The sequence below is a fragment of the Sus scrofa genome, chromosome 4, assembly GCF_000003025.6.
Source record: "Sus scrofa isolate TJ Tabasco breed Duroc chromosome 4, Sscrofa11.1, whole genome shotgun sequence".
In the NCBI taxonomy this organism is placed as follows: domain Eukaryota; kingdom Metazoa; phylum Chordata; class Mammalia; order Artiodactyla; family Suidae; genus Sus; species Sus scrofa.
The window spans coordinates 102,823,874-102,849,062 of NC_010446.5; the positions used below are offsets into that span (position 1 = coordinate 102,823,874).

Here is a 25,189-nt window from a genome sequence, read left to right on the forward strand (position 1 = left end):
AGTTCCCGTCGTGGCGCAGTGGTTAACGAATCCGACTAGGAACCGTGAGGTTGCGGGTTCGATCCCTGCCCTTGCTCAGTGGGTAACGATCCGGTGTTGCCGTGAGCTGTGGTGTAGGTTGCAGACGCGGCTTGGATCTGGCATTGCTGTGGCTCTGGCGTAGGCTGGTGGCTACAGCTCCGATTCGACCCCTACCCTGGGAACCTCCATGTGCCGTGGGTAGCAGCCCTAGAAAAGGCAAAAAGACAGAAAAAAAAAAAAAGAAAAAGAAGAAAAAAACTTTTGATGAGAGGAGATTTAAAATAGGAAGAATGAGCAATTCTGTAGCAATAGGAAAGCTCCAAATATTCAGGAGGCAAAGCGGGGAGTTCAATTTGTAGACAGCTTAGAGTATTAGTAATATAGAGGCAAAGTTGGTTAGAATCCAGTTGTGGAAAATTTTGAATCCTTGGCTTAAACTTTATTGTATAAGAAACAGTGAATCACTGCAATTCTGACCCAGTGGGTGACATAATTAGCATATCTTTATAAAATTGAATCCAGTATTATTGTGCAGGATTTATGTTGGAGGAGAGCTACTAGATATGCAAAACCCCAGGGAGGCAGCTTCAACAGGCCAAGTGTAAGGACAAGAGCTATGCTGTGGCAACGTTAGACGTGAAAGAGGGTCGTGGATGAAAGGCATTTGGCGGGGGAACCGTAAACTCCAAGGTGGAACCCACTGGCAGAAGGAAGTAAGACGACCTAAGAGTTCATCTGCAAGGTTATGGGCTCAGATAATGAATCCTGAGTATTCAGGCCTGGATCTCAGTTGAAGGTCAGAGCCGGAGACATGATGGAAGGTATGGGAAAGGATCAGAAACCTGGGGTCTATTTAGGAAACAGGAGCTAATGGAGACAGAACAAGCAATTAGAAAAAACATGAAATAAATATCTCAGAATTTCAAGAAAAATATGGACACAGTTGACAGATGCTATAGAGATGTCAAGGAGAATTAGGAATTAAATAGGACTACTAGACAAAAACTAAATTGTCAAATGTAGAATGGCTGGATGTAAGAAAACAGAAATATGGACTAGGGATGCACTTACAAGAAAATCATTAAAGGAAAGAGCAAGAGAATATGGTACATCAGATTCAGGGAGGCACCAGAGCAAAGATTTTCAGTTCACTGTGTTTAGTGTGTTTACTGTGTTTCTAGCCTGAAGAGATTGGATCAGAAGAGAAACATTAAACATGTGAATGGGAGACCCGAAGCAGCAATTTTCAAGAGGGCAAGAGGATAGTCAAGAACAGACCTGAAGTCACTGGTTAGTCTTGGCAAGGGAGGGGGTGAAGATGGCTAAGGAGCCAGACATTCTGTGTAAGAGTGAAATGCAAGAGAACTTGTGTCAGATGACCTTGATTTTGTTAGAAATGCAGTTGAACTCATATGTTCATTTATTCTTTCAAAGATCCTAAGTTACCTTAAGGTGCTAGGCATGGGGGATACTGCAATGAACAAGAGTCACAAATCCCTGCCTTTCTGTAGCTCACATTCTAGTGGGAAGAGACAGTATCTGAAGTAAGTGAAATATGGACTCGACTGGTGAAATGTAAAGTAGGAAGGAAGCAGAGGGAAGGTTAAGGACTGACTTCAATGGGAATGATTTTTTTCCCTCTGGGACTAAATTGAGTCTCTTATATCTTCACACAGGTTATTAGGTGCTGATCTAGACTAACTGAATCCCTGCCGCTGGTCATAGCACTTAAATAACATTGCATTTATGCCAATAAAATTTCTATTTCCTCACTTATAGATCAGAGACAACCTCTCAGGGAGAGGTGGGGATAAATATTCTATTAGATCTTCCATCTACTTCCAGTGTCAATCTAGGCGCCCCCTACCAAAAAAGCATGAACGCTGGATATTGATATGGCCTGGGGCCTGGTTATGGTGACTGACGGCACCTAGAGAAAGGCCAGTCACACTTAGCAGAACATACACTAGAAGGAACAGAAGAAATTCCAGACAGTATCCATCCTTCATCCCCTACGCCTGGTGTATAGAATTTGCATTAGACAGGAAATACCTCAAATCAAGCTAATGATGCTAGAGAGGAGGTTCTAATTCTAAAATGTTAGGTTGCATGTACACATTTGTTCATGAAAACGTTTAAATTTGTTCATTAAAATTATAGCCCTTAATGAGTATTTTTACCAGTTTTAACAAGCAGCAATTATGACAAGAGACCAAAAGATTTTCCCCAGGGAAAAGAAAATCCCATGGTCCAGAGGATTTCTACAGTTTCTTCTTCTGCCTGGGAGTCTTCATGTCCCGTCCAGTTTCTCCGCATTAGGTCAGGTAAGTAAGAAGTGGTCATTTGATTGTCATCCATTCAGTCCAAGGCCTTAGACCTTGCGTTTGTTCCTGTCTTCATATAGTCAGAAACCAGTGAGCCACCTAGTCTGGTGGAATGAAACTATTGTTTTAAATAACTAACAGCTACCCCCTTAAATTCATCATTTAATCCACATGCTATCTACGAGATAATTTTCTAAGTAAGGAAACAGAATCTTGGCGTAAAAAGCTAAGCTACTTTAATGTGATCCTCAAGTCCTTTAAGGGCTATTTTTAGGGCTGCACATGTGGCATATGGAAGTTCCCAGGCTAGGGGTCGAATTGGAGTGCAGCTGCCCGTCTACACCACAGCCACAGCAACCCCAGATCCTTAACCACTGAGCGAGGCAAGGGATTAAACCCACATCCTCATTGATACCAGCTGGGTTCATTACCACTGAGCCACAGTGGGAATTCCCTTTAAGTGTTATTTTTAATGTGGATCCGACTCTTTAAAAAGCAAGGGCACAAACAGTAAGACGCCCTTTAGGCCAGTGGCTCTTCAATTTTTCGCACTCAAAACTCCTTATATATTCTTAAACATTATTTTGCTTATGAGGATTATATCTAAGACTATTGATCAAAATAGAATTAAAACAGGGAAAATTTTTAAAGTTTATTTTAAGAAACCATAAACTGGGTATCTATAAGTTGTTATTTTGGTATCTATAAGTTGTTAATGAAAAAATAACTATTTTCCAAAACAAAAACCCAATGAAAAAGGGAACACTGTTTTATATTTTTGCAAATCTCTAATGCCTGGCATAGAACATAGCTGGATTCTCACATCTGATCTGTATTCAATCTCTCACCATATCATACAGAATATAGTCTCTGGAAAACTCCAGTGTATGCTCATGAGAGAAAAAGGCAAATAACATCTTGTATGAGTTTCCTAGGGCTGCTGTAACAAACGACCATAGACGAGGGGGCTGAAAACAACAGATATTTATTCTCTTGCAGTTTGGGAAGCCAGGAATTCAAAATCAAGATGTCAGCAGGGGTGATTCTTTCTGGAAACTCTGAGGGAGATTCATTCTATGACTCTTTCTTTACTAACTTCTGGTGGTTGCCCTCAATCCCTGGTGTTCCTTAGCATATAACTGCACCGCTATGACTCTGTCTCCAATGTTATCTTCCCTATTTCTAAGCGTCTCTCTCCTTAGAGGAGCAATGCTCATTAGACCTGGGGGCCACCCTAATCCCGAATGCCCTCATCTTAACTTGAATGCATCTGTAAAGACCCTATTTATAAATAGATTCACATTCATAGGTTCTGGTAGACATGAGTTTTGAGGAGACAGACTCTACAGTTTACCCTCTGGTCCCTCCAAATTCACATCCATCTCACAGGCAAAATATACACTTTCCATCCCTCCATTCCCCAGTGTCTTCACCGATCTTGGTGTCCTCTCCATCTGTGAATCTGTGAAACTAGGAAACAAGTTATCAGCCTAGGAAATACAATGATGAGACAAGTGTATGAAGACATTCCTAGAGAGGAGAGAAGATGGCTTGGACATGAAGCTCACCTACTTCCACAAATACATCGAGAATGCACCCACATGTGGAACGATTTGCACAGAAAATTTGCAGAATGTTGGTAAAAAGACTTCAGGATTCTGATAGAGCAAGACAATCTTCACAAAACCAGGCAGGACAAAATAAGGAGAGAAAATGAGAAAGGAGTCGGGATGGGATGTGCACCCCTAGGAAGGAGCTATTAAGAAGAAAAGCTCCTGCACCCTGGAAAGTACCCCCACCAGCAAGGAGATCAGCCAGGGCAGAGGAAGAACCTTTAGAACCTTGGAAGAGAACACAGCCATCCATGGGAAGCAGTTATGGAAACAGTTCTCCACAAATGGTCAGTGCTACTGAGGTCACTTCCCAACTAAATGCTGGTGTGGGCAGGGTTGGGAACTTAAACTCAGGCCTAGGATATCAGACTCAGAGCTAGGATTGGCTGCACACAAACAGCCTGGAGGGACTAAAGTCTAGGGGATCACATATGAGGAAACCCAAATGGGCTTGAAAGCCAGGTGCCACTGTTTGGGGGAGCTGGAGGGAAGGGACAGGCCTTGTTCCCTGTGTGTGCTCTCAGGCTGTAGGATAGCACCTGCTGCCTAGCAACAGCTAAGGAGCAGCCCCCAACCTTGGGGCTACAAAGAGTCATGACAATCTCCTTGGCAAAGGAGGGAGCAGCTGTTGAGGTTGCCAGGAAGCCATCCTGCTTGGGAATGGGAGGGACTGCAGGAGTTCCTGCTGTCCCTCCACCACTGCTACAAACAACAGTCCCATGAACCACTGCCACCTCTCTCAGGGATCCCATTCTTAGCAGCCTCCTGGCTCCAGGAGAGGTAGTGTGATACTGCTGTTCCCACTGCGTGCTCTGGGTCCACATAAGTGGCTGTTACCTCCAAAAACTCCAGGACTGGGCACCAGCTACTGCATCTACACAGCTTCTGTCAAAGGGACCACAAACACAAAGTTAAGACAATATGAGACAACAAAGGAACAAGATGAAAACATCTAAAAGAAGAGAAGACAATCTATCTGAAAAGAATTCAGAGTGATGACAGTAAAAATATCAGGATATCAGAAAGAGAATGGAGACACAGATCAAGAAGTGACAAGAAATATTTAACAAAGACTTAGAAGATTTAAAGAACAAGCAAACTAAGATGAATAACACAATACCTGAAATAAAAAATACATTAGAAGGTATCAATAGCAGGATAACAGAGACAGAACAACAAATAAGTGAGGTGGAAGACAGAGTGGTAGAAATTACTGCCATAGTAAATAAAGAAAAAAGAATAAAGGAGAGTCTAGGAGACCTCTGGGACAATATTACATGTAACAACATTTGCATCACTGGGGTTCCAGAAGGAGAAGAGAGAGAAAGGGCCAGAGAAAACAGTTGAGAGATTATAGCCGAAAACTTCCCTAGTACGGGAAGGAAACACTCACTCCAGTCGAGGAAGCACAGAAATCCTATACAGGATAAACCCAAGGAGTAACACAGCAAGACGTGCACTAGATAGCAGTGAAATACAAAGAAAAGAAAAAAAAAAAAAAAAAAGAAATGCCACAAGGGAAAAGCAACAGATAACATACAAAGGAACTCACATGGATAACAGTTGATTTTTCAGCAGAAACTCTGCAAGCTGGAAGGGAGTAGCAGGATATATTTAAGGTAAGGAAAGGGAGGAATCTAGAACCAAGAATACTCTACCCAGCAAGACTTTCATTCAGACTTGACAGAGATATCAAAAGCTGTTCAGTCAAGCAAAAGCTAAGGAAAACCTGCAAGCCTGTTTTACAACTACTAAAGAAGCTTCTTGGGACAGAAAAGCCCACAATTAGGATCAAGAAAATTACAAATGAGAAAGCTCACTGGTATAGGCAAAGATAATATAGAAGTAAGAAATCACTACTGACAACTATATCAAAACTAGCAAGCATGAAAAGAGGACAAATGCAGAATACTAAAAATGCATTTGTAATTAAGATACCAGCAGCAAAAAACAATTCTGTACATATATAGATGCTATATCAAAATCTAATGGGAACCACAAACCAAAAAACTACAATGGACAAATATAAAAAAACAAAGCAAACCAAATACAACACAAGATAGCAAATCACAAAAAGAGAACAAAAGACAAAGGGTGGGGGCGGGGGGGGGAGACCTAAAATAATAAATCCAAAACTAAAAATAGCAGAAAGTATATACTACCCATAATTAGAGTGAATGTAAATGTATTAAATGCTCTAACCAAAAGACATGGAATGGACACAAAAACAAGACCCATATATATGCTATCTACAAGAAACCCACTTCAGGCCTAAGGACATATACAGACAAAAATGAGGGGATGGAAGAAGGTACTACATGCAAATCAAAGGAAAGCTGGGATAGCAATACTCATATCAGACAAAACAGACCTTACAATAAAGGTCACAAGAGACAAAAGACACTATACAGTGATTAAAGGATCAATCCAAGAAGAAAACAATTATAAATATATATGCACCAAACATAGGAGCAACCCAATATATAAGTCAACTACTAATAGTCATAAAAGAAGAAATGGACGATAACACAACAATAATGAGGGACTTTAACACCCCACATACAGCATGGACAGATCATCCAGACAAAATATCAACAAGGAAAAAGTTTCCATCATGGCTCAGTGGAAATGAATCTGACTAGCATCGATGAGGATGCAGGTTCGATCCCTGCCCTCACTCAGCGGGTTAAGGATCCAGCATTGCTGTGAGGTGTGGTGTAGGTCACAGACTCAGCTTGGATCCTGCATTGCTGTGGCTATGGTGTAGGCCAGTGGCTACGGTGTAGGCCAGTGGCTACAGTTCTGATTCGACCCCTAGCCTGGGAACTTCCATATGCTGCAAGTGAGACCTTAAAAAAAAAAAAGAAAAAGAAATCAACAAGGAAACAACGGCCTTAAATGATGTTATTACACCGACAGACTTAACAGATATTCATTGTAGATTCTATCTGAAAGTAGGAGAATACACTCTTCTCAACTGCACATGGAACATTCTCTAGAATAGACCACATTCTGGGCCACAGATCAAGCCTTGGTAAATTTTAAAATGCTGAAATCATTTGAAGCATTTTCTCCCATCACAATGCTATGAGACTAGAACACAACTACTAAAAAAACTAAAAATAAAAAATACAAACTAAACAATATGCTACTACACAAGCAATGGATCACTGAAGAAATCAGAGGAAATCAAGAGATACTTAGAGATAAATGACAACAGAGATATGACAATCCAAAATCTAGGGCAGAGCAAAGGCAGTTGAGAGGGAAGTTTATAGCAATACAAATCTACCTCAGGAAAACAAGAAAGATCTCAAACAACCTAACCTTACACCTAAAGAATCTAGAAAAGGAAGAAGAGAAGAAGCTCAAAATTAGTAGAATGAAAGAAATCATAAGAATCAGAGCAGAAATAAATGAAATAGGGACAAAGGAAAAAAAAATAGAGAACAATGACACCAAAAGTTGGTTCTTTGAAAAGATCAACAAAATTGATAAACCTTTAGCCAGGTCATCAAGAAAAGGAGGTTTCAAGTCCATAAAATTAGAAATGAAAAAGGAGAGGTTACAGTTGACATCACAGAAATACAAAGGGTCATAAGAGGCTACTATAAGTAACTAACTATATGCCAATAAAATGGATAACCTAGAAGAAAGGGACAGATTCTTAGAAAGGTACAACCTTCCAAGACCAAACCAGGAAGAAATCAAAAACATGAATAGACCAATCACAAGTCCTGAAATGAAAACTGTGATTAAAAAACTTCTGACACACAAAAGTCCAGGACCTGATGGCTTCACAGGCAAATTCTATCAAGCATTTAGAGATGAATTAACACCTATCCTTCTGAAACTATTCTAAAAAATTGTAGAGGAAGGAACACTCCCACGTTCATTCTGCAAGGCCACCATTATTATCCTGATACCAAAACCAGACAAAGGTAACACATAAAAGAAGATTGCAGGGCGTTCCTCTTGCGGCTCAGCAGACATGAATCTGACTAGTATCCATGAGGATATGGGTTCAATCCCTGGCCTTGCTCAGTGAGTTAAGGGTCTGGCATTGCTGTGATCTGTGTGTAGGCCCGCAGCTACAGCTCCAATTCCACCCCTAGCCTGGGGACTCCATGTGCTGCGGGTGTAGCCCTAAAAAAAAAAAAAAATTGCAGACCAGTATCACTGATGAACATAGAAAAATCCTAAATGACATATTAAAAGGATCATACATTGTGATCAAGTGGGATTATCCCAAGGATGCGAAAATTCTTCAACATCTACCTATCGGTGTGATAAACCACATTAACAAGCTGAAGAATAAAAACCATATGATCATCTCAATAGATGCAGAAAAAGCTTTTGACAAAATTCAACACCTATTTCTGATAAAAAATGTGTGTATAGAGACATAAGAAAAAGAATATATTTCAAACCCACAGCTAACATCATTCTCAATGATGAAAAGCTGAAAGAATTCCCAATAAGATCAGGAATAAGACAATATCCACTTTCACCACTGTTATTCAAGATGGTTTTGGAAGTCCCAACCATGCCATCAGAGAAGAAAAAGAAAGAAAAGGAACCCAAATGGGAAAGGAAAAAGTAAAACTATCACTGTTTGCAGATGACATGACACTAAACATAGAAGATCCTAAAGACACTACCAGAAAACTTTCAGAGCTCAAGAATGAATTTCGTTAAAGTTCAGGATACAAAATTAACACACAGAAATTGACTGTATTTCTATATACTAACAATGAAAGATTAGAAAGAGAAATTAGGGAAACAATCCCAATCACCATAGCATCAAAAACCTATGAATAAACCTACTTAAAGAGATAAAAGACCAATACTCTGAAAACTAAAAGATGCTAATGAAAGAAATTAAAGATGATACAGGCAATAGTTTGCATCTATTAACCTCAAATTCCCAATGCATCCCACTCCCTCTCCCTCCCCCTCAGCAACCACAAGTCTGTTCTCCATGTCCATGATTTTCTTTTCTGTGGAAAGGTTCATTTGTGCTGTATATTAGATTCCAGATATAAGTGATATCATATGCTATTTGTCTTTGTCTTTTTGACTTACTTCACTTAGTATGAGAGTCTCTAGTTCCATCCATGTTGCTGCAAATGGCATTATTTTGTTCTTCTCATGGCTGAGTAGTATTATTCCATTGTGTATATATACCACATCTTCTTAATCCAATCATATGTCGATGGACATTTAGGATGTTTCCATGTCTTGGCTATTGTGAACAGTGCTGCACAATGCCTCTGGAATGGATAAGCAATGGGATAGCATTGCTTATGTACAGCACTGGGAACTATGTCTAGTCACTTATGATAGAGCATGATAATGTGAGAAAAAAGAAAGTAAACATATATGTGTAACTAGGTCACCCTGCTGTACAGTAGAAGATTGACAGAACACTGTAAACCAGCTATAATGGAAAAAATAAAATTATTAAAAAAAAAAAAAAAAGATACAAACAGATGGGAAGACATACCATGCTCTTGGATTGGAAGAATCAATATTGTCAAAATGACTATACTTCCCAAGGCAATCTACAGATTCAGTGCAATCCCTATCAAGTTACTAATGACATTTTTCACTGAATTAGAACAATAATTTTACAATTTACATGGAAACACAAAAGACCCGGAATAGCCAAAGCAATACTGAAAAAGAGAAACAGAATTGGAATTAGGCTTCCAACTTCAGACAATACTACAAACTACAGTCATCAGACAGTATTGGCACAAAAACAAATATAGATCTGTGGAGCAGGAAAGAAAGCCCAGAAATAAACCCATGCACATGCGGTCAACTAATCTATGACAAAGGAGGCAAGATACTTAGTAGAGGGAAAACACTCTTCAATAAGCAGTGCTGGGAAAACTGGACAGCTGCATGTTAAAGAATAAAATTAGAACACTCTCTAATACCATACACAAAAATAAAACTCAAAATGGATTAAAGACCTAAATGTTAGGCCAGATATTACCCCCCCCACCCCAAAGGGCTACACCTGTGGCATATGAAGTTCCCAGGCTATGGGATTGAATTGGAGCTGCATCTGCAGGCCTCTGCCACAGCAATGCTGGATCCTGACTGCATCTGTGACTCACACTGCAGCTTATGGCAACACCAGATCCTTAACCCACTGGAGCGAGGCCAGGGATTGAACCACATCCTTACTGACACTATGTTGGACTATGTCAGGTTCTTAACCCACTGAACCACAATGGGAACTCCATAAAGCCAGATACTTTAAAACTCCTAGAGGGAAACATAGGCAGAACATTCTTTGACATAAATCTCAGCAATATCTTATTTGATCCACCTCCTGGAATAATAACAATAAAATAAAAACCAGTGGAACCTAGTTAAATTCAAAAGCTTTTGTATAGCAAAGGAAATGATGATGGAAAAAAAAAAAAAAAAAGACAACCCACAGAATGGGAGAAAACCTTTGCAGAAGATGTAAGCAACAAGGCCTTCATCTTCAAAATATAGAAACAACCATACAAGTAAACAACAAAAAACACCCCATCAAAAAATGGGCAGAAGATCTAAATAGATACTTTTCTGAAGAAATATGGGTGGCCAACAGGCACATGAAAAGATGCTCAGCATCACTAATTTTTGGAGAAATGCAAATCAAAACTATAGTGAGGTACCACAATTAGTAGATCATCATAAGTCTATAAATAACAAATATGCTGGAGAAGCTGTAGAGAAGAGGGAACCCTCCTATATTGTTGGTAGGGATATAAACTGGTTTCAACCACTACAGAAAACAGTATGGCAGTTCCACAAAAATTTAAAAATAGAACTACCATATGACCCAGCAACCTCACTCCTGGGCATATATCCAGACAAAACTTTCACTGAAAAAGATACATTCACCCCTATGTTCACAGCAGCACTATTCACAATAGCCAGGACATGGAAACAATCCAAATGTCCATCAATAGAGGATTGGATTAAGAAGATGTGGTACATATATACAATGGAATACTACTCAGCCATAAAGAAAAACAAAATAATGCCATTTGCAGCAACATAGATGCAACTAGAGATTCTAGGAAAGAGAAAGACATACCATATGGTATCACTTATATGTAGAATCTAAAATATGGCACAAATGAATCTTGCTACAGAACAGAAAGACTCACAGACATGGAGAACAGACTTGTGGCTGCCAAAGGTGAGGGGGGAGGAAGTGGGATGGATTGGGAGTGAGGGGTTAGTAGATGCAAACTATTACATTTAGAATGGGTAAGCAATGAGGTACTTACTGTATAGTGCAGAGGACTTTGTCCAAACTCTTGGGATAGAAGATGATGGAAGATAATAAGAGAAAAGAATACATACATTTTTTGCTGTATGGCAGAAAATGGCACATCAGTACCACTGCCCCCAGACACCACAGTGTGAGACATTCAGGTGGGGGCTGGGCATTGAGACTCAGGCTCCAGAGGTCAGTTCTGGGGAAAGGACTAGGGTTGATGGTGCAGAGATAGCCTGAAGGGCTAGGGAGCAGTGCACCAAGGGCTGGGGAGTGGAGCACCACAGCCGAGGGAACCTGGGAGGAGAACTGGGCCTGCAGGAAAAACAAGGTGCCATTGTTGGGGAGGGTGAGAGGAGGAGGAGTAGATGGCCATAGGAGTTTCTTTCTCTGTGCGTGTGCAGACTCTCAGAGGGCGGGGTTGTGGGCAGTGAGGGACCTCTTGCACCACTGAAAGCCCCTCAAGCTGGCTATGAGTGGCAGCACCTCTTGCATGGACTAAGTGGGACAGGTGCTTCTTGCTTGGTCTACAGGTGGCAGGGACAAACCACCACAGTACACATGTGCCACCTGAGGCCCCAATCACCTCAGAGGTCAGCTCAGAGGAGGGCATGGCAACCAAGCACCACCCATTGTTGCTCTCACTCTCCTGGGAATGCACATGCCCTGCCACTGCCACTGCCAAATGCTCTGGGCACTGTCTAAACCTGTGTAAGCCTCATTACCACTTCCCAAGCTCTGCAACTAGGAGTAGCTTGCCACCTTCCTGTGGGTTCTTGCTGCTATCAAGAGCCCAGCAACCAGGCACTGACTACCAGCCCTGCCCATTGCCTCCTTTTCTCTGGAAAACATGCAGGACCCTATCAAGCAGATAAAAGCCTGCTTCCACTGAGGAAAGAGACAGCAAATATTCAAACTCCCATGCCAAAAATAAACAGTAAGCCTCCACAAAATACACAGGTGTCCCTTGCATATAAATGGCCCTACAAGGCTACAATAGTTGGTTTCCCTAAACTCATAGAATAAGAAAAATATAAGCTAAATGAAGAAGCTCAGGAACCATTCTCAGTTAAAAGAATAGGAGAATTCACCTGAAGCAGCAAACAAGGAAACATCCCTCTGCAGTCTAACAGACACTGAGTTCCAAAAGGAGACAGTGAAAATACTGAAGGAATTAAGGATGAATATGAAGGCATTAAGAGCATATATAAACAGTAATGCAGATTACTTTAGAAAGGAAAGAGAAAATATAAGGAGGAGCTAAGAAAAATTAGAAAATTCATTTGCAGAGATGCAGACCGAGTTAAAGGCACTGAAGAGCAGAATGGATAACACAGAGGAATGAATTAGTGACTTGGAAGATAGAATAATGGAAATCACCCAATTGGGTCAGCAAACAGAAAACCCAATGAAAAAACACGAAAGCAATATAAGATCTATGGGATAATATAAGCAGGCCAATCTACGCATAATAGCGATTCCAGAAAGAAAAAAAGAAAAGGGGATTGAAAATATATTTGAAGAAATTGTGTCTGAAAACTTTCCAAACCTAAAGGAAGCAGGTATCAGGATTCAGGAAGCACAGAGGGACCCAAACAAGTAGAACCCAAACAGACCCACATCAAGAAACATGATAAAAATAGCAAAAGTTAAAGACAAGGTTCTAAAGGGAGCAAAAGAAAAAGCATTAATTATAAGGGAACCCCCATAAGCCTATCAGCTGATTTATCTACAGAAACACCACAGGCCAGAAGAGAGTGGCAAGATATATTTAAAGTTCTAAAAGCAAAAAATTTCAGCCTAGAATACCCAGCAAGGATATCACTTAAAATAGGAGAAATAAGGAATTTCTCCAACAAATGAAAACTGAAAGAATACAGCATTACTAAACCCATTCTAAAAGAAATACTGCAAGGCTTCTCTAAATAAAAAAGTAAGAAATAGGATGGAGGAAATCACAATTGGAAAGTAAAAATAAGCCAGTATACAGAACTAAAAGGGATTAACATGCTTGAAAAACAGGGCGACCACAAATGAAAACCAAAAAATACATTCACAAAAACTAAAAAGAGGACATAAGCATAAAATAAAAAGAAAGGAACAAAGGAGAAACAGATTCAACTGGAAAACAAGGTTTAAAATGCCAATAAATAAATATTTATCAATAATTACCTTAATGTCAAATGTACTCCAATCAAAAGACATAGAGTGGCAGACCAGATTAAAAAAAAACAAGAGTCTACAATAAGGAGACTCACCTTAGGGCAAAGGACACATATAAACTGAAAGTGAGGGCATAGAGAAAGATATTTCGCGTGAAAAGACAGGAAAGCAGGAGTTGCAATGCTCATATCAGACAAAATAGACTTTAAAACGAAGGCCATAAAGAAAAATAAAGGACACTATTTAATGATAAAAGGATTGATTCAAGAAGAGATATTACACTTGTCAATATATACGCTCCTAATATAGAAGCACCCAAATACATACAACAAATGGTAACAGACATAAAAGGAGAAATTGATGGGAATACAGTAGGAGAAATTGATGGGAATACAATAGCAGCGAGGAGACTTTAACATCCCACTCACGTCAATGGAAAGATCCTCTAGACAGAAAATCAATAAGGCAATAGAGATCCTAAATGACACAATAGAAAAGTTACACTTAATTGACATTTTTAGGACATTACATCCAAAAAATTCAGAATATACATTCAAGTGCATATGAAACATTCTCAAGGACTGACCACATATTGGGGCACAAAAAACTAACCTCAACAAATTTAAGAGTATAAAAATTATTTTGAGTATCTTCTCTGACCACAATGGCATAAAACTAGAAATCAACCATAGGAAAAAAAAAAAAAAAATAGAAAAAACCAACTACATGGAGACCAAACAACATGCTATTAAAAAGTCAATGGGTCAATGAGGAAATCAAAATGGAAATTAAAAAATAGCTTGAAACACATGATAATAACAACACAACCATTCAAAATCTATAGGATGCTGCAAAAGCAGTGCATAGAGGGAAGTTCAGAGCAATAGAGACCTTCCTCAAAAAAGAAGAAAAATCTCAAACAGACAACCCACCATCTAGACGAACTAGAAAAAGAACAAACAAAACCTAACGTCAGCAGAAGGAAGGAAATCATAAAGATCAGAGAGGAAATCAATAAAACAAACAAATCAATCAAAGCAAGTGCTGATTCTTTGAAAGGGTAAACAAAATTGACAAACCTCTGGCCAGACTAAGATGAGAGAAAGAACTCAAAATATGAAATGAAAAAGGAGAAATCTCAATGGATACTGCAGAAATACACCATAAAAGAATACTATGAACAATTATATGCCAACAAATTTGACAACCTCGAAAAAATGGACAACTTCATAGAGACTTACAGCCTGCCAAAACTGAATCAAGAAGAAATAAATCAACTGAACAGACACATCACTAGAAATGAAATTGAACATGTAATAAAAACACTCCCTACAAACAAAAAGTCCAGGACCAGATGACTTCACAGGCAAATTCTACCAAACACACAAAGAAGAACTTATACCAATCCTTTTTAAACTTTTCCAAAACATTGAAGAAGAAACACTTTCAAAGACATTCTGTGAAGCCACCATCACCCTAATACCAAAACCAAAGATACTACCCCCCCAAAAAATTATAGGCTAATATCTTTGATGAATATAGACACGAAAATTCTCAACAAAATTTTAGCCAGCACATATAAAAAAGAGCATACACCATGACCAGGTGGGATTCATTCCAAGTTCACAAGCATGGTTTAACATCTGCAAATCAATCAATGTCATACCACATTAACAGAAGAAAAGTCAAAAACCACATGATCATCTCAATAGATGCAGAAAAAGCATTCAACAAAGTCCAACATCCATTTATTATTTACCAAAGTTATGTTATTTTAACATAATAAAAGCCACTTATGCCAAACCCACAGCCAGTATAATACTCAATGGGGAAAAGCTGAAAGCCTGCCTGCTAAAATCTGGAACAAGACAAGGATGTCCACTCTCATCACTTTTATTCAACACAGGATTGGAAGTCTTAGCCACAGCAATCTGACAAACAAAAGAAATAAAAGGTATCCCAATTGGAAGAGAAGAGGTAAAATTGTCACTCTATGCAGATGACATGATACTATACATAGAAAATCCTAAGGACTCCACACAAAAACTACTCAAACTGATCAATGAATTCAGCAAAGTAACAGGATCCAAGATTAACATTTAGAAATTAGTTGCATTTCTGTATACTGACAATGAAATATTAGAAAAGGAATATAGAAATAACTTTTAAAATCACACCCCCAAAATTAATTACCTAGGAATAAACCTGACCAAGAAGGTGAAAGACTTATATGCTGCAAACTATAAAACATTAATCCAGGAAATTAAAGAGGACTCAAAGAAATGGAAAAAATATTCCATGCTCTTAGACTGGAAGAATTAATATCATTAAAATGGCCATACTACCCAAAGCAATCTATGTATTTAATGCAATCCCTATCAAATTACCCATGATATTTTTCACAGAACTAGAACAAAACAATACAAAAATTTATAGGGAACCATAATAGACCCAAAATTTCCAAAACCATCCTGAAGGGGAAAAAAACCAAACAGGAGGCATAACTCTTCCAGACTTCAGACAATATTACAAAGCTACAGAAATCAAGACAGTGTGGTACTGTACAAGAACAGACATACAGACCAACGGAACAAAATAGAGAACCCAGAAAGAAACCCAGACACCTACTCTCAATTAATCTTCGACAAAGGAGGCAAGAATTTAAAATGGGAGAAGGGCAGTCTCTTTAGCAAGTCATGCTGGGAAAACTGGTCAGCTGCACGTAAATCAATGCAACTAGTACACACCATGCACAAAAATAAACTCAAAATGGCTTAAAGATTTAAACATAAGACACCATAAAACTCCTAGAAGATAACATTGGCAAAACATTCTCTGACATCAGCCATACAAATATTTTCTTAGGTCAGTCTCCCAAAGCAATAGAAATAAAAACAAAAATAAACCAATTGGAACTAATCAAACTGACAAGCTTTTGCATAGCAAAGGAAACCATTAAAAATAAAGACAACCTACAGAACAGGAAAAAATAGTTTTTAAAAGATGCAACTGGAGTTCCTGTCATGGCACAGTGGAAACAAATCTGACTAGGAACCCTGAGGTTGTGCGTTCTATCCCTGGCCTCGCTCAATGGGTTAAGGATCTGGTGTTGCCGTGAGCTGTGTTGTAGGCTGCAGACACAGCTTGGATCCTGCATTACTGTGGCATAGACCAGCAGCAATAGCTCCAATTGGACCCTTAGCCTGGGAATCTCTATATGCCTCAAGTGCAGCCTTAAAAAGATGCAACTGACAAGAGCCTAATCACCAAAATATACAAATAATTCATATAACTCAACATCAAAAAAACCAAACAACCTAACTGAAAAATGGGCAGAAGACTTGAATAGACATTTCTCCAAAGAAGACGTATGTATGGACAACAGGCCCATGAAAAACATTCAACATTACTATTTGAGAAATGCAAATCAAAACTACAGTGAGGTACCACCTCATACCATCATTAGTAAGTCTACAAATAAATGCTAGAGAGGGTGTGGAGAAAAGGGAACCTCCAATACTGTTGGTGGCAATATAAATTGGTACAACCATTATGGGAAACAGTATGGAGGTACCTCAGAAAACTAAATATAGAGCTACCATATGATCCAGCAATCCCACTCCTGGGCATATACAGACAAAGCACTAATTGAAAAAAATATACGTGCACACCTATTTTCATCGCAGCACTATTCATGATAGCCAAGACATGGAACCAACCTAAATGTCCATCAACAGATGAATGGATTAAGAAGATGTGGAATACATACACAATAGAATACCACTCAGCCATAAAAAAGAACAAAATAATGCCATTTGCAGCAACATGGATGGAACTAGAGACTCTCATACTAAGTGAAGTAAGTCGAAAGGGAAAAAACAAATACCACATGATAGCACTTGTATCTGGAATCTAATATAGGGCACAAATGAACCTTTCCACAGAAAAGAAACAAACTCATGGACATGGAGAACACTCTTGTGATTGCCTATAGGGAGGGGGAAAGAGTGGGAGGCAAACTATTGCATTTGCAGTGGATTGGCAATGTGATTCTGCTGTAGAGCCCAAGAACCATATTGGATCACTGGTGACAGAACATGATCTAGGATAATGTGAAAAAAAGAATGTTTATGTATGTGTGTAACTGGGTCACTTTGCCGTATAGCAGAAATTGACAGACACTGTAAATCAACTTTAATAAAAAAATTTTAAAAAAGAACTACTTAGGGAGTATTAACAGCAATTAGGATATTTTTATATACAGATTAAAAAAAAAAAAACCCCGCAATGGGTTAACTTAAAGGAAGCTGTTCCAGATAACTTTTCCAGTCCCTTTCAGCTCTCTTAAGTTCAAGACTCCACATCTATGGGCAGAGGGCAATTAGCCTCACCAGGCAGTAAAACCAAATACAAAGAGGTAATAGATGACCCAACAAATCTATATAAACAGAAATAAGAAAAACTTCTGAAATGTTAGTTTCAACTCTAGTGAAACAAATACCTCATTTAAAGGTTTCCTGGCTTCCTGCTGGAATATAAAGGAAACAATTCCTGCAGGGCTCACCTCTGAGAGGACAGATTTTCAACAAAGCTGTTTCAGCCAAGAAATGGAGCCCGTACTATGTTGGAATTCCCTCAGGCAAAGCTGGGAAGCACATCCTAAGATTTTTGCAACATGATAACTTCTGTTATTTATCTCACAGGTTACATCAACTCTGCTGCTGCTTAGTTTGCAAGTCCCCCTTAAGAAAAAATTACCACATTTCAATTCTAAGTGAATGTTAAAATCAGCTTCTCCCTCTTTTTCCTCTTCCTCTTCTTTTCTTCCAAGTGGCTCGTAGCATCAGCAAAAAACATAACTTCGCTTCTTGCCTCACATTCCCTCTTGAGGAAATCAAGACCTGCCATGTTGAAGCCGATGACATCCTGAGGAACAATACGAGAAACGTTCTCTCACTTGAGCTCCATATGGCAGCAGGCTAGGCCAACTGAAGCTTCACATGTCGTTATTCATTCTTCCCTTGGTTTTTTCCTTGTTTTGTCTACCTGCTCCAACAAAAACCTTATCCTAAATACACGTGTGTCTGGTCAGTGTCACCAGAGAGCACAGCATACTATGCTACCCGTGAGTCACATACACACTAGAATGTTCCCTCCCCTTTCGTATCTTTACAAGGATACTTACCCGGACTTGGCTGACTTTTGAAATAGTTGTTTCCTTTAATTTTTCAATCACTGGCACAAGCATTTGATTGCTTGTGATCTGGCCAAAGTGAATCCTAACAGAAAAAAAATAAAATTAAAAAAAAAAAAACAAAAACAAAAAAGAGGTATGCATGTCACAAGCCTAATGGTTCTGGCTCTACCTATTCCTTCTAGAACTAGCAAACAGACAAGATGTCCAAGCAAAAATCATTTCACCAATCATGGGAATGTAGGAAAGCATCTAGCAAATCAAGCTAAAGAAGTTTCTTCCCGGAGTTTCCGTCATGGCACAGTGGTTAACGAATCTGACTAGGAACCATGAGGTTGCGGGTTCGATCCCTGGCCTCTCTCAGTGGGTTAAGGATCCGGCGTTGCCATGAGCTGTGGTGCAGGTGGAAGACTCAGCTCGGATCTGCATTGCTGTGGCTCTGGCGTAGGCTGGCAGCTACAGCTCGATTCGACCCCTAGCCTGGGACCTCCATATGCCACGGGAGCGGCCCAAGAAATGGCAAAAAGACAGGAAAAAAAAAAAAAAAAAAAAAGTTTCTTCCCTATCATTCAGTTTTATATAATAACAATTTGTAAAATACTATCTTAACAGTTGACTCATTTGCAAAGCTGACTTTCCCAACGATCTACCAGGTGTCCACGGATTCTGACAATGGAATTTCTGGAAAGCTCAGAGGGAATGCCAATTCAACAAAGACTTATTAGTATTTCGGAAAAAAAAAAAAAAAAAAAGAGATCAAACTCTGACCTAAAGAATCCAGACGCCCTTGATGATTCATGCTCCTTTAACCTCCATGTTCACCCCGCTTACCTGCCACATCTACCTGCAAGCAGGCACCCATCTACTACAACCTCTGACCTGCTATAAGTATTCACAGTGTTTCTCTTAGAATGAGAAACCCTGATTCAGCAGCACATATGCCACAGCAGTAAGAAATAAATTGTAAATACAGCAACAGAATAATATAAACCTTATCATTGCCCTTCATTTGCTACTATCCTGAAAGAAAAAAGGAATGAAGGGTTAAGGATTGTGAAAACAGACCAGTTTTCCTCTATTTAACTATCTGGTATTGGCTGATCAGTTTCTATTCTGTTTTCCTAATAGCATTTTAAGGAATGTTCAATTTCTCTCTATTCCTGTTCTCTGCTTATAACAGCTTGAGACTAGGGAGCAGAGTGGGAGATAAGAGTATTTCTAAGGCTTTGTAAATATATTTTTCTTGGTTACTTATTAATAAGAATTCTTCAGTGTAAGGACATAATCTAATGAACATATTTTCTTTATGTTCCTTAGTTCCCTTTATATATGCCCCTACTTTTCCATTTGTACCTCTAGAGACCTGGGAAATAAACTGACTCTTCCTTAAAATGCTCTTATAAAATCAAAGCAAAACTATTTAAATAGTTAAAAAGAAACAACACTGAGGCAGACAGGCCATTCAGGGATGGGCTTTTGGCAAACTGGCTAGAGTCAAGAGTCGCTGGCTTAGACTGCAACCTGGAGAACTACCTATGCCTGAGCAAGGCAGTACCTCATATTACTTAAAGAGGTGGCTTAGAGTTCCTGTTGTGGCTCAGCAGTTAGCAAATCTGACTGGCATCCATAAGGATGTGCGTTCAATCCCTGGCCTTGCTCAGTGGGTTAAGGATCCAGCGTTGCTGAGAGCTGTGGTGTAGGTCACAGATGCAGCTCGGATCCTGTGTTGCTGTGGCTCTGGCATAGGCTGGCAGCCACAGCTCCGATTTAACCCCTAGCCTGGGAATCTCCATTTACCAAGGGTGCGGCCCTAAAAAGATCAAAAAAAAAAAAAAAAAAGAGGCAGCTCATCATTAACTGCTTTAAGAGTAAGACTAATTCCAAAAGAAAAGAATAATTTATAGCAGGCAGCACTGAAATTCATAATAGTCTCTAAAACTGAAACATTACATTTCTTAATCTTAAAGCGTGGACAACTTCAGGTAAGGCACTATTGGAGAGTCATGCTAAGGAGACAAGGTATTCTTTGGGAAAGAATGTTACCTGAGGAGAAAGAAGAGGCACCTACACAGAAGTTCAATATCGGAGCCCAGCTGGATAAATTCATTAAAGAGCTTAAGAATGTCTGGGACGTAAGAGAATGGCAGCACAAGCAGAGACTCCTCCAGCTCGCTGAAGAGGGAAAAAAACATTAGAAATGCCACGTTTCTCTTTTTAATTATAGTTGATTTACAATGCTCTGTCAACTCCTGTACAGCAAAGCAACCACGTTATCCATATATATACACATTCTTCTTCTCATATTCTATCATGTCCTAGCACAAGGGATTGGCTATATAGTTCCCTGTGCTCCATAGCAGGATCTCATTGCTTATCCATTTGAAATGTGATAGTTTGCATCTACTAACCCCAAACTCCCAGTCCATCCCACTCCCACCCTCTCTCCTTTGGCAGCCACAAATCTGTTCTCTATGTCCCTGACTGTGTTTCTGTTCTGTAGATAGGTTCATCTGTGCCATATTTTAGAATCCACAAATCATATGGTATTTATCTCTTCCTGACTTACTTAGTATGAGAGTCTCTAGTTCCATTCATGTTACTACAAATGGCAATATATTTTTTATGGCTGAGTGGTATTCCATTGTGTATATGTACCATATCTTAATCCAGTCATCTGTCGATGGACATGTAGGTTCTTTCCATGTCTTGGCTATTGTGAATATGGTGCATGTATCTTTTTGAATGAAAGTTTTATCTGGATATATGCCCAGGAGTGGGATTGCTGGAGCATAGGATAGTTTTATATTTAATTTTCTGAGGAACCTCCATACTGTTTTCCATCGCGGTTGTACCAATTTATATTCCCACCAACGGTGAAGGAGGGTTTCCTTTTCTGCATACCCTCTGCAGCACTGAAATACCACATTTCTTAACATGGTCAATTTCAAAATCTCTTCCCCTCCTCTCCTATTCTTTTCTTCTACTTTTATACTTGACTAGATGTTACCCATTCAGAGTTAAATATTCATCTATATTCTAGAGGGTTCTCTCTTTGATTTTTTTTTTTTTAAAACTTAGTATTTTCACCTACTTGATTCATTTTGTAGGCATGGTAGGAGAATCTAAGTTTGGTTTTGTTTTGTTTTTTTCTTCAGATAACCAATTTCTTCCAAGTCTTTTGTTGAATATCCCATCTTCATATGCTTTTATCATTTGAGTCCTATATAATAGTCTATTGATGACTGATTCTGACAACAATCCTGTATTATTCTAATTTTGCTATTTTGTATAGTTTTTTAAATCTAGGAGAACAGCTTTTTGTTCTGGCTTTGGTTTGTTTTACTTTTCTTGAGCCAGTTCTGTTGTCATTTCATCAATTCTAATTAGAACTCTCAAGATGATTTCAATTGAGATCACAAACCTATAGATTAGTGTAAGAAAAATCTCTTAAACATAGAATTTTTCCATCTAGGAATGCATTATACCTCCATTAATCTAAATTCTCTTTTATATTTCTCTAACAAAGCATCATTAACTCAGATAGGTCCTATTTATTTCTTATAAGAGATATAAAACAGTTAACTCTCAGTAGGTCAAACTCAAAATCCAAAGATAAATCACAAGAACATTATTCTAGGAGTTCCCATTGTGGCACAGTGGAAACGAATCTAATGGTTTCTACAAGGATGTGGGTTCCATACCTGAACCAGGAGACCCCACCACCCCTTGTTCAGTGGGTGGGGGATCTAGCATTGCCATAAGCTGTAGCATAGGTTGCAGACACAGCTCAGATCCTGTGTTGCTGTGGCTGTTGCAGAGGCCAGGAGCTGTAGCTCCAATTCAACCCCTAGCCTGGGAACTTCCATATGCTGAGGCTTTGGCCCTTAAAAAAAAAAAAAAAAAAAAAGATTCTAAAAACAAGTGACAAAAAAACGTTAAATGTTCTTAAAAACCAGTAAGAGAAACTATCTAAAGCACAAAAGTAGGAAACTAAAAATTCATAGGAAAAAATACAAATGGCTAACAAATATAATAATCACTGACTAGTTATTAGGCTGCAAATTAGAACCTTAATACCAAAGTAAAATAATCAATATTAGTGATGAAGACTTCTATATAAAGGTGTTCACAGAAGCAGTATAGATAATAGCAAAAAAATGCAACACTATATGTGCAATGAAATATTTTGAATTAATTCAATGATGTGTTTTTGAAGAATATTACTAACATGAGTAAATGCTCAGGAAATATTCTGTGAAAAAGGACAGCTATAAAGACGTATTACGGTACGAGTGTAACTGTGTATGGATACAGATAAGCCAAAGGAAATACACAATAAAAAATAGTAACCATTGGTATGTCTGACTGAATTTATAGATGATTTTATTACCTATGATGTAAAGTAGCATTGCCTTCATTTGTCCTTAAAAAGTTATCTCCCCTCATATTTTAGGAGAGACTCCTTGTTCTAATTTAAAAAGAACATTATAATAAATTGTTTTCCATCAAAATTCTGACATAGTTAAACCTCTAAGGAAGATAACCATCAATTATAAGATCCATTTAACTCATGTTCAGCTAGGCAATTGGTAAATGGCATTACCTGCCAATTTATAACAATCATGCATGGACTCACCTTGACTTGATTCCTTTAAAAATCTCCAACACATAAGCTGAAGGCTATAAAGGAAGCATAATAGCATCAGTGATACCCTTGGTTTCTACTGAAGCTCTCTAATTTCCATCTAAAAAACCAGGGGTCCCTCTCTTTCTCATGAGAAACCATGTATAAAAATGGCACTAGGTGAGTGGGCCTAGACTGAGTCAGCTTTGGGTTCACAATCCAGCTCTGCCACTTACCAGCTGTTCTCCCCTCAATTTCTAAGTTGGGACAATGTCCTATCTATAAAATGACGACACACTGACTCGTGTTATTATTGACATGCAAATGAAGTACTGAGAAACTAAAGATCAGATACGGTCCCATTACTCTCCCTCTCTCCCCCTGATTGATATTTTATCAACTTTTCCTCCAAAAACTTCAGTTTCAGTGAAGAACTCTTCAGAGGGCTTTGGATACTGAATATAAATAAGCACTAAAAAACAGAGGACTAATCTAGTCCAACCAAAAGGATGAATTGGAAGATATACTAAAATGGTCCTTTTGAAATACAAAATACCCTAGAGGATTCCAACGTTTAAGAGAGATTTTTAACAAAGTATTTCCCAATACATCCATCCTCAAATCATAATGCCTCTCCAATTTCTCTCTTGTGCCTGAAGGTAGCCTTTGAGTAACCAAAGGGAACCGTTAGACATTCTACTCACAGAGATATTGCCGTAAGCCATCAGGATGGGGTTGATGGGAAGAGGAACCTATGAAAAAGTTATTAAATCCAGTCATTAAAAAATAAGCCTTTGATAGCACTTAGCATAGGCAGGGTCATAACAGTATGCTAGTTTTGAAAAGAGAGACCCTAATGACGACCCTAAAATTAAAAGAACTATCAGGCCTTTTAGTTTCAATACTGCTTATGAATGAGTCTGGGCAATAGATTTCACCTATAAATCTGAAATGGTTACCGTGCCTCCCAAACTAATGCAGGAACTTGAGTTTCAAAGTTAATATGATAATCACCTCAATCTAAAATTTCTACCCTTCACCTTTTATTTAGACAAAGCTTTCTTCCTCTCAGTTTCTCCATCCTTTCTTCTAATGTTTAAATTAGAAAAGATTCTACTGGAGTTCCTAGTGTGGTTCAGTGGGTTACAAACCCAACTAGTATCCAGGAGGAGGTGGGTCTGATCCCTGGCCTCACTCGGTGGGTTAAGGATCCACTGTTGCCATGAGCTGCACTGTAGATTCCAGACACGTCTCGGATTTGGTGTTGCTGTGGCTGTGATATAGGCCGGCAACTGCAGCTCTGATCCAACCAACCCCTCGCCTGGGAACTTCCAAATGCTGCAGGTGCAGCCCTGAAAAAGAAAAGCAGGGGGAAAAAAAAAAGAGAGAGAGAAAAGATTCTATTACATTTATCTCATTTCCTGATCTGAGTTAATAAATCCCCCAATCATTTTCCCCCCTCAGGGATTATCTATATTTGTAAATGCTTCTCAGAACATAACTTAATGGACTGTCTTACCTCTTTCCCTGCAGCTTTACAAATGGCTTTGTGTTCTCTCATTTTTGCAGTTTCTTCTCGATAGAGCTCAATGGCCTCCATGATCCTCTCAGCCTATACAGATGACGACAAAGGACAGAAACCACAACCCACTCATCATCCCATAACACTGCAAAGATGAAGTTACCATATGCAATAGCTTGAGTCAATTTAATAAAGATGGGCCAGTAGGTGCCAAACAGCATCTAAAGATGTCTGTGGTTTTTTTTTCTTCTTTATTTTCAGGGAGGAGCCTACATGTCATGGATTCAGATGCAAGTCCTAAGAGGACACCCTGAGTAGGGCAGCTCCCAGGAACACCTGAGAGATGCCACTTTCAGGAGTTCAAGCTTCCCTTTCTAGAAACGATGCACAGATTAAACAGATTCAGCACTACTCCTGTCCTTGGTGGAGGAAGACAG

At 38.9% G+C, this 25,189-nt stretch overlaps 2 protein-coding genes and 1 non-coding gene across 4 annotated transcripts in view; 2 read left to right on the forward strand and 1 right to left on the reverse strand.

The window, feature by feature from the left end:
* SPAG17 (sperm associated antigen 17) overlaps positions 1-2,340 on the forward strand; it is a 229,749-nt gene extending 227,409 nt beyond the window's left edge. Inside the window, 2 exon segments of the mRNA XM_021089972.1 lie at positions 2,202-2,297; positions 2,300-2,340. Of these exon segments, the coding sequence (XP_020945631.1) occupies positions 2,202-2,297; positions 2,300-2,340 (137 nt within the window).
* Positions 2,352-24,978, forward strand: LOC100155374. Its single transcript, XR_002343458.1, has 2 exons — positions 2,352-4,245; positions 24,800-24,978. It is a non-coding gene; the product is annotated as an uncharacterized LOC100155374 (transcript).
* The window catches only part of WDR3 (WD repeat domain 3), a 37,178-nt gene continuing 29,574 nt past the window's right edge, over positions 17,586-25,189 (reverse strand). The window contains exons 22-27 of one of the 2 annotated variants that reach the window (XM_021089971.1): positions 24,750-24,842; positions 23,935-23,982; positions 23,243-23,286; positions 20,650-20,778; positions 18,598-18,691; positions 17,586-18,338 (exon numbers count right to left, since the gene is read on the reverse strand). In XM_021089971.1, coding sequence (XP_020945630.1) covers positions 18,183-18,338; positions 18,598-18,691; positions 20,650-20,778; positions 23,243-23,286; positions 23,935-23,982; positions 24,750-24,842 — 564 coding nt within the window. In that variant the 3' untranslated portion in view covers positions 17,586-18,182. The remainder of the gene's footprint in view (positions 18,339-18,597; positions 18,692-20,649; positions 20,779-23,242; positions 23,287-23,934; positions 23,983-24,749; positions 24,843-25,189) is intronic. The other variant, XM_021089970.1, reaches the window with a different exon arrangement.